Below are 16,664 nucleotides of genomic sequence, written 5' to 3'. Positions count from 1 at the left end.
GGCCTCGCTACGACCGGCTCTAATGCCAGCACTCGTCAAAAATTTACTCGCTTGTATCCTCGGATCCAAAAATCAGACTGCAGGAAAACTCCGACGTTGGTGGAATTCCACGGCTTGATGGGGTTGACCACGGCCAGATCGAAGCGCCGGACCAACTGCTCGCTACATTAGCAAAGAACCCAATTATGCATAGGCATGCTTACTTCAACAATGACCTTGTTCAGCTCCATCATGGCGATGTTCTTGCCCAGGCACTGCCACCGGCCGTACCCGAAGACCAGCTCGAGCGTGTCCTCCATCAGCTTCAGCTTCTCCTCGGGCGTCTCGAGCCACCTCTCCGGCCGGAACTCATCAGCGTCGTCCCCGAAGATGTCCCGCCGGCGGTAGATCCCCCAGGCGCAGTAGCCAATCTTGGTGCCACCAGGCAGGTACACGCCCTTGAAGGTGTCGCCCTCGGTAGGGACCTCCTTGGACATGAGGCCGACAACGGGCGGGTGGATGCGCAGGCCCTCCTTGATAACGGCCTGGAGATACGGCATCGCCTTGGCCTGGTCATCGGTGATAATCGGGCGCGACGGATTCGCTTGTTCGACCTCGCGGCGCATAGCCTCGACGACGCGCGGGTTAGAGATGATGTGCAGGACGGTTGCGCGCACAGCAGTGGCCGTTGTATCTGCGCCCGCGAGAATCTGCATCAGGATCTCAGACTCGACCTGACTCTGGCCCAGGCCCTTGGCGATGAAAGACCCAAGCATGTCGCGCTGGACCTTAGCGTTGGGCCCGAAGCGCTCAGCTGTGACCTTCTTCGCAATGGCCATGGTACGACCGACGCCGACAGGGTCCTTGTCCGACGGCAGCATGCCCTTAAAAATGGGCATCTGCAGCAGCTTCATGACCCAAGGCATGACGGTGGTGACGATGATGGTGGGCATGCTCTCCTCCATGGCGCCGATGTAGCCGTGCACGTCCGAGTCAGTCTCGACGTCGCCAAAGGGCTCGCCGAAGGCCAGGTCCGAGATGACGTCCAGAGTGAAGTATTGCGCCTTGTGGCCAAAGTCGAAGGGCTTGTCTCGGGCGATGTATCCATCAATCAGGCCGATCAAGCGCTGCACGTTAGCGTCGATGCGCGGCTCGAGGTCATCCACCTCCTTGCCCGAGTAGCCGGCGGCCATCTTGGAGCGCGTGCTGGCGTGCAGCTCGTCGTTGCGCTGCGAGAGGACGTTGTCCTTGGTCGGATCGAGGCGCATCGCGTCGTACCAGGCCGAGCGCCTATAGTGCGTGCGCACGTTGAGCATGCGCCTCATCAGCTCGGGGTCCGAGGTGACGAGGTCGTTGGGGCCGACGCGCGCGACGTCTCCTGAGCGAACGAAGTAAGCCAGCCATCTTCATGAGGTCTCTTGAGTTGCGAGTGACTGAATGGGAGGTGCATATAGCTGTGCGGCGAAGTCCTGAGTCTGGTCGACCGTGGTTTGCCGTAATATTATTGCTTGGTCCTCAGGCTGATGAGCACTCACCGTACTTCTGGCACACCTCCCACAGATCGAGGTGCGTACGACCGCTCCCGACGCAGCGGATCAGCCAAGCCTGGGTGAGGCTGGCCATTGGTGGCCCCTTGATGTGCCGCAGCCGCACGTACTGCCGAATCGTCGACACGACGAGCCATGTGGTAAGGAGTAGGACGGCAGCGCCGGCGAGCACGGCTGGTCGGGCGTCAAGGGCCTGGAGCATCATGGTTGCTCTGACGAGTGGGTGAATATCTGCTGCGTGTGATTGTGTGGGCACAGAGCACTGTTAATGGGGGAGAGCGAGAGTCAGTCAAAGCCACCCCGAGCAGGGGGGATCGGCCAGATATTGCTTCTTCCTCGCCCAACAGGGCCACACCTTTTCTCGATGACGACCAGAAACGTATCACCAACCCCGCTGCTGGCAGTGGTGAGTAGTATTGCTTCGGGCGGCAGCTGACCCACCGAGGTGATGCTGCCCAGTCGCACTGCCTTGTCTGTTGCATCTGCATCGGCTAGCGGGATCCCTGGACGCTCCGGAAGCGGGAGCGCGTGCCGGGCCGTCTGGGGGCCCTGACAGGCGGCGTATCCTAGACCTGTCCGGGGATGGTTGGCTTGCACGAAGAGGGGCCGATGCCGCTCCGGGGATCGTTATGAGAGACGCCCGAAGCGGGGAAAAGACCCGGGGGCATCTTCGGATCATTGTCTCTGTTGGTGGTGGTACAGTACGAGCCCGGCACGAGGTTAGTTGGTCGATTGTCTCTCACCTTGATTTAAAGTCTCTCTCCCCCATTCTGGCGGCAACTTTCAATCCTCCCATCTCACCGCGTGCCACCGATTGCCGTCGCGTCCGAGTGTGGTGGTCAGCGTCCTATCGAAAGCCCCTTGAGGAACCCAGGGCCCTTGGTCAATCTGATGGCCAACACTACCCAGTCAGCACTGCCCCTGGAGGCCGATGTCAGTCTCGCCTCAATGTTTCTTGGTTTGCCATGCCGAGGCATCCTATCCTCACGGCGCCCATACTGACTGACGCTGGTCTTAGGCCTGGGCAAACGACGAAGCGGGTGATGATGACGCCGACTCGACCCTGGCGGTGGTATGCTTGCTTCCCTGTTCCTCGTTCATTGACAGTGCACTAGCCAATCATTCGCTCATTCATTTAGTCAATCACGAGTTCATCCGACTCACTCGCGTCCAGCATCGTGAGGCATCGTGAGGAAAACGGCAGGACATATCATGCATTCAAGGAAGGCAGTAAGCACGTGCATTCCATGTTTCTATGGTTCATTGTGCAGCTGACAACCTCCAGAATATGTGCTGCCCAACGATGAGGTATGACACTGCCGATCAGTGGACTGGCATCGTCATCTCGCCTGCCACGCCAACCCTTGACTGAGACGTAAATGAGTCGTGTAATTAACCTTTCCCCAACTGCTGCGTGCAGATCGAAAACGAGCGTCTCGGTCAGTCTGTCACACTCGCCAAGAGGCTCATCCTCACTCACACAAGTCGCTTCAGACCTTCAGCACACACTCTTCCTCATGACCCTCGACGGCAAGCTCTTCACCTGCCCTGCAGGCACCGACCGGCCTGTGAGGCGGGTGCTCGATGCCGGCACAGGAACCGGCATTTGGGCTGTAGACTATGGTGAGGACCGTCCTGGCGTGTTGGACCGAGCCGTGCACTGACCCAATCCTCTGGCAAAGCTGATGATCATCCGGAAGCCGACGTGAGCTCATCCTCAACCACTCGTGATCCCTCCCTGTCTCTGACTTGTCCCCTCCCCAGGTCATCGGCGTCGACCTGAGTCCCATCCAGCCCAGTTTGTACGTTGCCATTTACCGCACCAGAGTCCCGACTCACCCTGCTCCAGCGTCCCCACAAACATCTCGTTCTTCGTAGATGACCTCGAGGACTCGTGGACCTTCTCCCAGAAGTTCGACTTCGTGTACGGCCGCATGCTCACCGGGTCCTTACGCAACTGGCCCAAGTTCATCCAGCAAAGCTACGAGTAAGCCGTCCACTGCCCGCCAATGCCGATGAACAGTAATTTGACCCATCTCCCAGCAACCTCAACTCTGGCGGCTGGATCGAACTTGCAGACATCCTCCTCGAGCTGGAGTCAGACGATAACACGGTGCCTGCTAACTCGCCCGCAAAACAGTGGGGAAAGTACATGCTGGAAGCCGCCGCCAGCTTCGGTGCGCCGCTGGACAGCTGTAAGCGGTACAAGCAGCAGCTCGCGGACGCCGGGTTCGTCGATATTGCTGAGACGGTGTACAAGTGGCCGACTTGCGGATGGCCCAAAGATCCGAAGTTCAAGGAAATAGGTGAGTGGCAGCTCTATACGCCCCAATATACGGCTGCTTCGCGGATGGCTTTGCTGACACCAGATGCGCGCACAGGCCTGTGGACGTACGAGAACCTTGGCCAGGGCGTATCAGGCCTAAGCCTTGCACTCTTCACGCGCGCCTTGGGCTGGACGCCGGAGGAGGTCGAAGTGTTTTTGGTGGATGTGAGGAAAGACATGAAAAACAGGGCGGTTCACGGATGGTGGCCAATCTACGTAGTCTATGGCCGCAAGCCGTGAGGGCATCTCGGGCTCGACCACCGGCATGCGACGCGGGCAAACCGTAGCGGTGCCTCGGTGCGCCATTCATAATGAGTAACGAACCAAAGTAGAGGGATCGAACCCAGCCTCCAAGTCTACTGTATTGCACGGAAGTACAGCATCCATGGCTTGGCGCAGCTCGCAAAAGAGCAGGTGGAGCAAGTGGTCGGGCACTATCCAGCGTTGGAGGTACTGGAGATTACACAACAAGCCTGCAAGTCATTCGCTGAGGATGACAGTTGGCTGTATGAGCTTCTCTAGATTCAGTCCCGCCAATTGCTTCAAGCCTGCCTGCTTCAGAGTCAGAACGCCGTGCAGAGCCTGCTTCTGGTGGCAGATAGGGTCAGTAAAATCCTTATGCAAGAGATGTTTCTTCGCTGTTGCAGAACAGCTGCCGAAACCCCGACGGAATCCACTGTGGGCGAGAAAGGCTCTATGGTCCATGATTATATAGCTATTGATGATTGCGGCATAGATGAGGAAACATCGATGGCGAAGGATCCCGCACCGGATCTCAGTTGTGTTCAAGATGAAGGGACTTTATCAGGCAAGGAGCAGTCTGCAGAAACACTCCACTCGGGAAAGGCGTTACGACTCGATACCGTTGGTCTTTCTGAGCCAACCATGAAGAAGAAGGATAAGAAAGCAAAGAAAGAAAAGAAGAGACTTCGTGATATAAGATGTCTGGAGGAGGTATATCATATCCTTGGCGGTAATGAGGCCTGGGCGAACTGCGATAAGTGTCGAGCCAAGGCTGCGAATCTGGCGATTTTGTATGCCGAAAATTAGGACTCACGCTCTTGTTTCACGCAGTCACTTCATCGCAAGGTACTTGTTAACGCCGTAGGTATACTATGTAAGCCACATGTAGTGCATGCATAGATTCTGCTGTTGGACTGAATTCCTAGACTAAAAAATATGTACAGATGGACGAAGTGTTAGCGGGGCCACGGTTAAGAGTAAGTCACATAGGGAACACACTAATTCCAGAGGTCGATCATACGCTTGTATTCTCTCAATACTTTTTCCGTGGGCTCCTTCTGGACGGCAGAATCATTGATCCCCTCCCGGCATTGGTCGGCCGCGGCCTCATATATACCAAGAATCAGAGCACCAAGCCCCATAGCGGAGGCAGCAGGAGCAATTCGACGCCTGCGCAATATCACACTGTGGAAGCCGAGCATCAGCCGGCTGTGCATGTAACGCTCGCCAGGATGCGAGTTGCCAGAGTTTCGTGGATGACTACCTATGTAGGTAAAGGATTGGCCTCCAGTTGTCACACGCACGGAACACAGAGCCTTCCCTGAACAGTCGGCGACATGATCAGATCAATTCTAGGGAGTCGGCAGGTTCTATCAGCCAAAAGATGGCTCTTGTTACCTTGAACTCCCTGGCTAGGTAGTTAGGTTTGGAAGTGGCTTTTGGCGGACCGGGCCGTGCCATTAGATGAACTTGACCTAATAGTGAGTAAAGCTATGGGATTAAATTATGAAATAATAGTAACCTTCTTGTACAACGTTATCATATTAATTTGATAATTATTTATATTCTTTTGTTAGAGTTCTGATCGTCTGTCGTAGCTCACTGGGCTGGAATGACAATGTTCCCCAGGCCGGCTCCGTCGTCATCATTGTCTATCATGAACACCTCACTGTCTGCCAAGCCCTCATCCAAGAGAATGCTCTCGATGTGTGCATGGGTATCGGTTTCCTTCATGTCGAATGTTGCGCCTTTGGAGTAGGTCTTCCTCGACCACTTTTTGTCAAAAACACCCTTTGTGATCTTTGAAAGCCTCACTGCCCAGACAAAGTCGTGAGTGTTCTTTGCAGAAGTTGAAGTAGAAGTTGCTGAAGAGAAACCACCTTGAACCGACAGTTCGGCGATACCAGCGACTCCACTAACACCGGTCAGATGAAGCAGCGGGGTGAGGGTACGGATATCTTACACTCCTGGGCCTCCATTTACACCTCTTTCTCTTCCGTGAGAGATTTTCTGGGTAGAGTTGCCACGGACAATCTTGAGTCCAGTGACGATGAATATTTTCCATGTTGGGCCGAACTTGTTGTCCTCCAAGAATTCAACAATCTGCTCGTCCGCTAAGCATCGATTGATGTATGCCCTCGTGGGATCAACGGTGAGAGTCTCGAGCTGTTCAATCTGCCAAGAGGTGCCGAGCGATTTCTTGAGAGCCAAACCAACCGACGCCTTGGCGTTGATGCCCGGTATGGAAGGCACATCGGCTCCCACAGAAACATCAAAACCGAATTCTCTATTCGAATCCCATTCAAACTCGATCGGGCCCGTGCGATAGACAGGCATATCAAGCGGGAACGGCTCCGGGCTTGTGTTGATCACATGGTCGAGGTGTTTGAGGTCCTTGATGAAATGGCCCAGGCAGAGGGGTCCTGTTTGTTTGAACGCGCCATCTTCGTCGGCTTCTCGAGGAGGGGGCAAATGTGTTTGGGAAAGAACGAACCAACACTTATCCATAGCAATATGTATTCTCCAACGTCAAAAGTCACACGCCGCACTCGTTCAGGATCAGAGATGAAAGAGAACTTGTTTTCATCAGGCAACCACGACCTTTGCGGGGCCAATCCTTAACTACATATCCATCCATGCAATCAAGTCCTACGGCCCCTCATTTCCTGACAACTCTCAGCCTCAGGCTGAGATGATCCTTGCACAGAGGCCAAGAAATACACCAGACGCCAGAACGACAGAGGAGAGCTAGTTCCTCATAAAAATTATAAGTAAATTTATATAAAAATCCTCAAATAATATCTTAACGAAACTAAGATATTAGATCTTTTTAGTTATTATTTGAGTATTCTTATTTTACCGTAGCAGCTACCCTTAGGGAAGGATGAGCTAATATCTCTGTGCTGTTCTGGTTTTTTCCTTGACCTCACAGCCTCACCGAACCCTGCCAACTCATTTCGGCGCTGACCTTGAGAGGCTCGATGGCCCTCCGGCGCGCGTACGAGCATGGAACTCACAAATGAGCTCTGCCGACGCACCGAAGAATGCCTCTCCCTTTTCGAAGATGCATCAAGGCACCAAGCACTTGCCGACGATGACTGGTTCGAAGACCGGGCTGCCGACTTTGTGTGGTGGTCGCACGGCTTGAAAGCCCAAAAAACTGGCCGAAGCTCTCTTGATTATCGACTAAGAGACCGACCAGACATCCAAAAAGTCATTGCAGGCCTGCTCGATAGCTTGGCCCAGGCGCTGAAGGAATGTCTACAACCCGGTATGTCTGTGCCTTGGTCCCCGAGGCGCATGGAAAACCCAGGAGCTCAATATTGCCAGAAACAGATGAGGGCCAAGGCTCGATCCACGATGACCACGAGGACAAGGCTTCCGAGTCCGACAGCAGTTCGAGTGGTTCGTCCTGGTCCGAATTCTCAGACGAAGTCAATCAGTCAAAGGACAAGGACGAAGCAGACACCCCAAATACCGAGGATTCTGACCCCAGGTTCTACATTGAAACCAACTTGAAGCTGCTAGCAAAGATATCCATCGCCATTAGAAGATCGGGGGCAAAGCTGCGCTACTTGAAAGCTGATACCTACCTGAAAGCTCACTCAGACGATGATGAGTACACGCAGCTAAGGAGCCATCTCTTCTTCCTGATTCTAGTCGGACCCTACGAACAAAAGCTTTTCGGCGAGCTTAGACGTCGAGCCACCAATCAGCAACTACCGAAGGTTGTTGAGATCGTGATCCGTTCATGGATTGTTGATCCCTCCCGGGCGACATCGAACCAGCAACAGCTTGTCGAGACCAACATCACAAGAAGGAATAGGATTGCATACGCGAGACGCTTCATCAGCAAGGGTGCTGACCCAACCAAGAGCAAAGAAGCAGCGGCTCCGACGATCGTCCCTTCACCACTCCCAGATGCCGTGCTTCGGCCAGCCAAAGAGCCAAGCACTTTCGGCGCCGATGCACAAGAGCCATTCCCAATTGCGGACCCCATCCAAGCGTTGCCCATATCCCCAGAGCCTGCGAAATCTCTGACTGCAAAGACTTTGACAGCGACGGAGCTAGGTTCACAATTCGTCCTGCCAGTGATCGTGCCATTCGAGCCCAAGAAGGGGGCCATGTCGGTCGCGACCAAGATGACGCAAACCGGCATCAAACAAGACTATCCAGCATGCCCCGGCAAGAAGGGCAGCTTCCAGTGCCCGTACTGCGTGCAGGTTCTGTCCGAGGACTACACAGCAAAGTCCAGATGGCGGTATGTCTTGTGGCTGCCACATGTTGTCTGATGAGGAACCTAACCCTCTATCTAGGGGTCATGTCGCGCAAGACTTGAATCCGTATTCATGCATTTACCAAGGGTGTCCAGATTCTCATGACCTGTATGCTACCAGGGAGGAATGGATCAAGCACATAAGGAGCCAACACAACGAGGAGCGCTGGGTTTGTGACGATTGCATTTTCGAGAGCGGCCAGGACGACGAATTCATCTTCGACAGCCAGGAGCTATGGGAGAGCCACATGAGGTCCCGCCACAGCTGCCCCGATGATCGCTTGACACTCCTTTGCAACATGAGCAAGAGAAAGCTCGTCGAATTGACCGGGTGTCCTCTTTGCAAACGGCCATGTGGACATTCAAGGCCAGATGAAGATGACCACATTGCAGAGCATCTTCATTCATGGGCATTGAGAGCCCTTCCTTGGGACTTGAACCCGGATGACGAAGCATCTTCTGATTCACCCGAGATGGGATCTGAGGACGACTTGGCAAGGATGTCAGAGATGAGCGAACTCCCCGAAGACGAAACCGACAACATCACAGCAACAACATCAGACGCAATCGAGCGCGAGGTGGCTCGCTGGAGGGCTCACCAGACGCACGGGAATTTTGTCCCCTCGGATGGGTTCTACAGTTTGGCCGCGGCTTTTGAAGACATTATTGGGATATGGTCACCTCATGCCCAGCTTGACACACAGAACGAGACTGCGCTGCAGTATCTCATCAACATCAACCAAGCTATGGCTCAGTTGTATCATGACTCGGAATTCACTGCCCAACAGCGGCGAGACATGGAGGATAACTTGCGCATTAGCATCGAGCTTGGTGTAGAATACATGACTGGGGTATTAAGTGCGGAAGAGGAGGAGCCATATCGGGAGCCCTCCATTGACGCAGATGAACCTGAAAGACCCAAGGCACCACCACCTCCTGCAGTGGTCGGAATACCCAAGGTTACAGGCGAGAACATACCTCCATCGGATGACGAACAGGGGGCTATACTGGAAAACGCTCGACAACATGTTCTCCACTCCAACGACCCGGAAATGCAGTTAGTCTGGGCTCGTGACGTTTTGGCTTGGGCCATGACAGCTGAAAAGGTCAGGAGGAGGGAGCTAGATACCCAGACACTCCTAGACACGGTACAACAACCCAGGCTTGACGCTTTGAATATCTTCAAGTACTTGGCCCAACAAGGCCATCCAGAGGCTCTCTATCAGGAAGGCAAATGGTTTGAGCTGGGACAATTTGGTTGCGCAGTGGATATTGACCAGGCAGTCGACAGATACCGCCGAGCGGCGGACGGTGGCTCCGCGCGCGCTCATTATCGCTTGGGCAAGCTACATCAGCGAGAGTGGGATGACTGGGAGACGGCTCTCAAGCACTACGAGAAAGGCGAGAAGCTGGGAGATCCTGCGGCAAGCCTCCACCTAGCCTTTAGATATCTGCACTCGAGCCATTTCGAGGAGCCAGATGTAGAAAAAGGGTTGGCCCTGTTGAAACAGTCAGCGGACAATGCCGACCAGGACGCTCCTCAAGGCGCCTACGTCTACGGATTGGCCCTATTGGGAGACCTGCCGGGTTTAGCCATAGATGAGTCTTTGTTACCCAAAGACACAAGCATGGCTTTCATTTACATCGAAAAGAGCGCGTTTTACGGGTACCCCAAGGCGCAGTGGCGCATGGGAGTTGCATACGAGATGGGGACCTTGGGATGTTCTGTGGATGCAGCTACGTCCATACACTACTTTCATCTCGCAGCAAGGCAGGGCTGGGGAACGGCAGCCTACGACTTGAGTCGCTGGTTCTTGCCAGGCACAGGGAAAGAGGACCAGGTTGTGCCAGACCCGGCACTATCGTTCAAGTTCGCTCAATGGGGAGCATTTGAGGACGACGGTGGATCGAAATACATGATGGGCTACCATTATGAAACTGGCACGCACGTGCTAGAGGATATTGACGAGGCGAGGAAGTGGTACGAGCGCGCCTCGCATCATGGTTGGGGTGATATAAGACAGTGGTCATGCGAGCAACTCGCAGCCTTGGAGGAGCGAGATGAATTCTTCTTTGGGGTCTCTCTCGATGGGCGGTCCCGCCTGGGACCTCATGTAGACCCAAGGACACTTGTTGTCGCCATGGACGTGGGTGAGATGTAAGTGCCTTTGAGACAAGCTGACTGGCGCAGTCGTGCTGAATTGGTATTCTAGGTTCTCGTCTGTGTCCTGGGCGGATCCCTTACAGCCCTTCGACATTGAACATCTCGAGCTTTTCGGCAACAGGTCCTCGGTATTTCAACCACACTCTGAAATTCCCACGCAGTATGACCCGGAAACTGGAGCATGGGGGAACCCATTCTTACAAGCCGCTCGACTGCGCAAGTTCACAAACACTCACCGACAGAGCTGTTTCTCCCTCTGGAAGGACTTGTCCAGCAGCGTTGACCAAGTTCGGGACCAGGCTCTCGGACTTCTCAAGGCTCATGTGAGCGCCCTGTGGCAGCATTTTTACGACAAACTTGTGGTCGATGTAGTCGGATATTTTAATATCGTTGTTTCTCTTTCAGTGCCTCTTGGATTTCCTTGGGACTCACACAACCGGGTCAGAGACATGGTATGGAATTTGGTGGACGGGGGGACCGATGGCATCTACCGACTGATTGGAGTCGATCTCATGAAACCGATGGATGCGGCCATCTTGAATGCGCTTAGGGCGCAACATCGAAAGGAACAGCCACCAGGAGGCCCCATAAGAATGATTGAGGTATTGTCTCTTGCACTTGAGAGCCCAGGACTTGCTACTGATCAATTTCAGTCAGGAGATGTCGTTATTGCGTGTGATTGTGGCGGCACTGGTGCGGTACGTGCTACTCCTTGGACCACTCTTTGATATCACGACAACGGGCTAATGTTTCTGCACTCTTTAGCGTGCTGCCAGCTACGAGGTCGTCCACGGGGTCCCTCCTCTAGTTCACCAACTCATAAGTTGGGATAGTAAGGATACCCACAAACTGGAGACACCTGTGAAGCAGCCCCGCAAGACTGACGAATTGGCAATTTAGGTGAAGAGTTTGGAACACGTGCCGTCGATATGGAATTCCTTGACTATCTGCTCAACCGTTCAGGTCTGAGTTGGAGGACATCATCCAAATCCGCGCGAGATGAGCTGGACCGGTTCATTGTCGAGGAGTGGGAGTATGGCATCAAGAGAACCTTCAGGGGCGATGAGAGAGATGACATCAATCTGCAAGTGCCAAGAAGGGCCACTTCCGTCATCGGGCGGCTTCGACGCACATCGAGCACGCTGTCGATCAAACCGTTCGTTTTCATCCTCCCTGACCTGGAGCCGGACCTGCGAGCTGATTCCAATGCTAGAGAAACGATCCTCAAATTCTTCGAAAAGACTTTGGAGACTATCGAACAAGTCATCAACGCACAATTTGCGGCCCTAGATGCCATAGGGAGAAAGCCAAATGTTTGTGACGAGAACGATATATCCATTTAGGTATCCATGCTAACTAGTCAGTCCATCGTGCTGGTCGGAGGAATGGCCCTATCGCCCTGTGTTTTTCGACATCTTTGCCAAAAGTTTGACATTATGTTTCATCGACCTGATATGGATGGGTGAGTGATGAGATCAAGTTCTAGGGATGATTATTAATTCGTAGCAGCCGTTTTTCCTTTTCCCAAGGAGTCATGGAGCTTGAATATCAAAACTTGGTGGCAAACCGGTCACCATTTCTGGCTGAAGTAGAATAGCGAAGAGTTCTCAGCGACTGTTTTATGTAATAAAATGAGGAATGTCGTACTTCTGGGCCGCTGATGGTGAAGCAGGTCTTGTCAAAGTTATGTATTGGTAAACGTGTTGGGTCTGATCTGGAATTTATTCCTATCACTAACTTCGACTTAGTCTAATCACATTAATGAATAGTTCCCTCTCGTAAATGCAACCAATGCGTAGCACCACTCTCCAAGCATGATCTCCTACACATTCGAGATTCAGTCTATATACAAAGTCTTGTGCGTCTCTATGCTGGCACCGGGCAGAGTAAGCGAAGGCAGCACATCGAGCAGCCCGTTCTGTCAAGGGAGGGCGCAACGTTTCGGCACGCTTGCGGGAGATTTTCCCCTTGTCGCCAAAACGGTCCTCGATGAGCGTCGCGGCATCTGTGACCTGCTGGGGCAGCTCTCGAACATTACCAGTCGAGCGTAAGTCGTTCCAAACGTGACCAGAATAATCTCCGAACTTCCCCAAGAACGGAGAGTCTCCAGCTCTCTGCTTCGCCTCGGCAAGCTCCTGCTCGACTACTTGAAGACGATTGTTGGCATCCTTCGAGAACCGCAGAGCGCGTACCAGCTCATGCGTGTCGTCCATCGAAAGGGAAATGCCGGCATCACTGCTTTGGGCCAGCTTGTCTTTGAGGAGTCGGATGAGTTGACCAAAATCAGGAGTTGCGGCGGTCTGAGAAGGCTCTGGACTGGACGGTTGGGGGCCCTCTCTCGAAGACTGAGTGAGCCTACTCGAAGCATTAGCAGTATGAGACATCGTGTTGACTTACGAGCAAAAGTAAGTAAACTCGCCACGGGGGATGGGATGAAGAAAGAAGAAGAGAAAATAGACGAGACGCGACGTGCAGACGAGTATAAGTAGACGTAGGTACGTGTGTAGACTTATTAGGTAGGCACGATACGTACCTTCAGTACCTCTTGCCAAAGTCCCATGAGAGTTGAGAGCCAATGGATAACACATGTGGCATGGATGGCGTCATCAAGTGAGTCTCTGTTTTGTTTACACACTGCTTGTTGACACAGAAACCACATGATCATGAGGAAAGCTCCTTCCATTATATCCATTAGCCTTGCTTGCACCTCTCTGCTACCTGGGCAAGTTGGTATAGCGATCGGTCGTCTTCAAGTAGTTGAGCAAGAGCTCCTTGAGGTGAAGCAAGAGCTTGATGAGGCGAAGCAGAGATACCAGGTCGAACTTCATCGACTAACTAGCGTACCTGAAGAAGGTTAGATTTGCTTAAAGAACATAAGATAATACATAAAAATAATATAAGGTAATTATAAAATGTGTATTCTTATTCTATAACTTAATATCTTAATTTGCTTATTATTAGGTAGGTTAAGTTAATGTTAACTCAATCTCGAATGCGAAGGAGGATCGGCGATCATGCTTGAAGAGTGGTGCTAAGTTTTAGTTGCATTTTACGAGAGGGAACTATTCATTAATGTGATTAGACTAAGTCAAGTTTGGATAGAAAACAAATGAAACATCTACTGCCACATCGACTGTGCTGTCTATTCCAATGAGCAAATGACTTGACTTCATTATATCCCAGAACAGTTCTCATATCTCACTCTCCATTCTGTGAGATTCAACACCGTGTGAAGAGACCAAAGTGCCCCTAAGGTAGTTCACACTATGTCCTCTACTATGGTACCTCGCAAATATTACCCTAGGTATGGGAAGAAGAAAAAAATAAGCTGCATGTCTTTGCTTTAAGGGCGTCTGGGTCAACGGTGCAGAGGGAGTGGCAAAGTTGGGCGCCACTTGAAGGAACACGACGAGCATCTTCTCACGTTCAATCCGGCATGCCATCATCCCCAAAACAAAGGCGCCCCAAAATCTAGAATCATTTATTTAAAGGCAGTTTCAAGTACATGCAGAATGAAGCTCAAATAACTTGCGGGCCAAGAATGGCAAAGCACCCCTGAATGGTATCGAGGGCTGTAAAGTAGGCATACTAAAGAATGAGATTAAATAAATTAATACTTTGTAACTTTTTTTACATCAACATTTACCTGCTTTTTCTCGGCTGCGTGAAATACAGTTTCGGCGAACAACTATCATGGCGCCGAGGTGCATGTGTTGATAAAGTATCCTGACCCGGGTGAGTCAAGCTCTGCGTTTCAGTATTATCTATAAAGTGACTGCCCTCTTCTTGTTGTTTACTCGACAGCTTTTTGTTTACATCAACATCCTTGAAAACTGCCTCTCTAGCAACTTCGGAATATTTTCTCCCTCATAATGACGATGGAGCACCAGCGATATCTTCTTCATCTCCCATTTGAGCTGAGGGACATGATTTGGGCATGTTCAGCTGCTACCGCCGATGCTAACGGACTCATGCGGTGCTGTCACCAGACACGAGACGAGTTCTCCCGCCACTGCAACCTACCCAACGACATCACCAAACTCGTCAAGCTCAGCATATGGGTAGACTCTACTTATATCCATGGGTCTTGGCTCAAGTTTGAGTACTTCTGGGAAGCAAAGTGTCATACTTATCGCGCTATTGAAACAGTCCGCGACCTGGACGATCCAATTGCTCAGAGACTGCTCGAGATGACCTACGCCGAGGAAATTGTGGTACACTTTCAGGCCCCTAGACGAGGCCACTTTGTCGGCGCACTGCTCACGATGCTTGCGAAGGCAGATGATGTCTACCATCTCATCAGCAACATGTCCAAGGACACTGCTACCACGGACCCGAGCAACATCACCATCCGTTTCTCGACCGAACCAGTACAGCCAGGCCAGTCGGAGAAGGAGGCCAAGAACTTCTGGGAGTGTCGCTCCACGAAGGTTCTGCGGGAAAGCATCAGAAATCACATTTTCCATGACAACTACTCGATGCCATGCTTTTACGAGTACTTCCTAATCAACCACCCGGTCACATTCGCACATCCACCCAAGATGGAGTTTTGTTCTTGGCCACGTGCTCGCGCCCATATTCAGTCAACAAAGAAGCGCTGCCCTACAGACGTTGGATTCATGGTCCGGGAAACAGGCCAGAAGGAGTCCTTGAAGTACTTGGCGAAGTTTCGAGATTTCCGCGATGAGCTTACCGTCTACCCGGCCAAGATGATGACCGAAATGCGGAATCAAGACAATCCAAATGACCAGACCCACAGATATTGGGAGGCAAATGATTACGGTGCAGCGAACCTAAAGTACCGATTCCAGTTCTTGCTCGACAACCTCGCAGGGCCGGTGGGTGGCTGTCTAGATATGCTGCGCTTACATCGGTTCAGGACCATGGGCGCATCCGAGGCCAACTTCTTCGCCCGAGAGGAACAGACGGCATTGGAGAAATTCGCGTCACTTGCTGGAGCAGCATCCGAGATTAATAATCGTCTCAAGATACTGTTCAACCCCCTTGCCTCCAAGGATATTCGAAAGCTCCGGACGAGCTGCCCTCATCTGTCGGCCGTGCCATGGACCACCGACCCCTCGGCTGAAGCATCTCCTCGGCAGTATTGCCCCCGTTCTGAGTGGCTTAAGAATTATCCAAATGGGATACGGTATAGTTGGAACGGCAGGAACCTGGCTGAATGGCGTTTTCAGTGGGCAACTTCCGAGTGCGAGGCGAGGGATCCGGATATCGTCTGGCTTAACAAATGGTGGGACTGCTTGTCATGTTGCGAGGACTCTGCATGTGCCATGGGGACACTCTCCCTCCGTTTCGAGTGCAAGGTCTCGAGCAACTGGGATGAATTCTTCCACAGATCTCCTCACAACGGTCTGGGGGCATGGCATTGCTGCTGCCGTTGGGATTGCCAGTACCTCTACAGGCCAGTTATGGTTAGGCGTCAGTGTATTCGAAAGGTTGAGAAGCCAAACCAGAGGCTTGAGATCGGGGGGCTGCGCTACCACTGCTTGGCCGAGGAATGTCGAGAGTAGACCAGAACGGCAAATGGGAATGCCACTTTTTGGCGGCCTTGTTGTTGCGACCCTCGTCCTAGGCCTCCTAGTCCTTGTCCCACTTGTTGCGGTATGGCACCTTATTGATAAGCTTTAGATGTTTTATTACATCTGTGTTATTTCCTTTCGGTGGGTTGCTCTGATGCTCATTCAGCATTCTGATCAAGCCCGTGTCATCCTCTCTGAAATTTGTTCCCGTTACACGCTTTGATGGGGAAAATTGAGTTGTTCCTCCTACTACTGTAGAACCTGATTGAGATTTCACTTCTGAAGTCCCCGTATCCACGGTGCGAAGGGAGTGACGAAGCTGGGTGCTATTGCAGGCAACGCTACGAGTACCTGCTGCTTCGTGATCACTTGGGAATCATACGCCTCGCCATAGATATCCTAAGTTTGAAGTTGGTACCTGAAATTGCCTTGTATTAAAAACACCGTGCTTTGATTAGGGTAGGTAGACAATGCTTGCTTCGATACGGCGCCCTTCCGTTGACGGACCGGAAAAGTGGACCAATCCCGGAGGCCACGGAGCCATGTCGTCCATCTTCCCCGGACCGCGCCTCGGTATCAAACGCTGATCCTA

General features: G+C 52.4%; 5 protein-coding genes and 1 pseudogene across 6 annotated transcripts, besides 1 other annotated feature; 3 read left to right on the top strand and 3 right to left on the bottom strand.

Moving 5' to 3' along the window:
* Nucleotides 1–35: 35 nt before the first annotated feature.
* Nucleotides 36–1,737, bottom strand: NCS54_00282700 (annotated as a pseudogene). Its single transcript has 3 exons — nt 1,515–1,737; nt 204–1,357; nt 36–155 (listed from the first exon to the last, which is right to left on the bottom strand).
* Nucleotides 36–1,737: a sequence feature.
* A 548-nt stretch (nt 1,738–2,285) lies between these two features.
* On the top strand, nt 2,286–4,092 carry NCS54_00282600 (Hypothetical protein; the record flags this gene model as incomplete). The annotated part of the gene is made up of 11 exons (XM_053148416.1): nt 2,286–2,459; nt 2,545–2,598; nt 2,666–2,756; nt 2,812–2,834; nt 2,947–2,965; nt 3,021–3,149; nt 3,209–3,231; nt 3,291–3,328; nt 3,376–3,513; nt 3,570–3,832; nt 3,896–4,092. Exons 1-11 carry the CDS (start codon nt 2,418–2,420, stop codon nt 4,090–4,092), a joined length of 1,017 nt encoding a protein of 338 aa, XP_053004391.1. The 5' UTR covers nt 2,286–2,417.
* Nucleotides 4,093–5,694: 1,602 nt separating this feature from the next.
* Nucleotides 5,695–6,603, bottom strand: NCS54_00282500 (Hypothetical protein; the record flags this gene model as incomplete). The annotated part of the gene is made up of 2 exons (XM_053148415.1): nt 5,695–6,010; nt 6,059–6,603. 2 exons carry the CDS (start codon nt 6,601–6,603, stop codon nt 5,695–5,697), a joined length of 861 nt encoding a protein of 286 aa, XP_053004390.1.
* Nucleotides 6,604–7,101: 498 nt separating this feature from the next.
* On the top strand, nt 7,102–12,132 carry NCS54_00282400 (Hypothetical protein; the record flags this gene model as incomplete). The annotated part of the gene is made up of 9 exons (XM_053148414.1): nt 7,102–7,366; nt 7,426–8,356; nt 8,412–10,529; nt 10,585–11,137; nt 11,189–11,233; nt 11,301–11,367; nt 11,436–11,848; nt 11,900–11,997; nt 12,045–12,132. The coding sequence occupies 9 exons, from the start codon at nt 7,102–7,104 to the stop codon at nt 12,130–12,132; spliced, it is 4,578 nt and encodes a 1,525-aa protein (XP_053004389.1).
* Nucleotides 12,133–12,268: 136 nt separating this feature from the next.
* NCS54_00282300 (Hypothetical protein) lies at nt 12,269–12,919 on the bottom strand (the record flags this gene model as incomplete). Its single annotated transcript, XM_053148413.1, has 1 exon — nt 12,269–12,919. One exon carries the CDS (start codon nt 12,917–12,919, stop codon nt 12,269–12,271), a length of 651 nt encoding a protein of 216 aa, XP_053004388.1.
* A 1,488-nt stretch (nt 12,920–14,407) lies between these two features.
* On the top strand, nt 14,408–16,063 carry NCS54_00282200 (Hypothetical protein; the record flags this gene model as incomplete). Its single annotated transcript, XM_053148412.1, has 1 exon — nt 14,408–16,063. The coding sequence occupies one exon, from the start codon at nt 14,408–14,410 to the stop codon at nt 16,061–16,063; it is 1,656 nt and encodes a 551-aa protein (XP_053004387.1).
* Between the last annotated feature and the right edge of the window lie 601 nt (nt 16,064–16,664).

Source organism: Fusarium falciforme, chromosome 2, assembly GCF_026873545.1.
Source record: "Fusarium falciforme chromosome 2, complete sequence".
NCBI classification, from domain to species: Eukaryota; Fungi; Ascomycota; class Sordariomycetes; order Hypocreales; family Nectriaceae; genus Fusarium; species Fusarium falciforme.
Note: the sequence above shows the minus strand (reverse complement) of the source record. Positions and strands in the feature narration are given on the sequence as shown.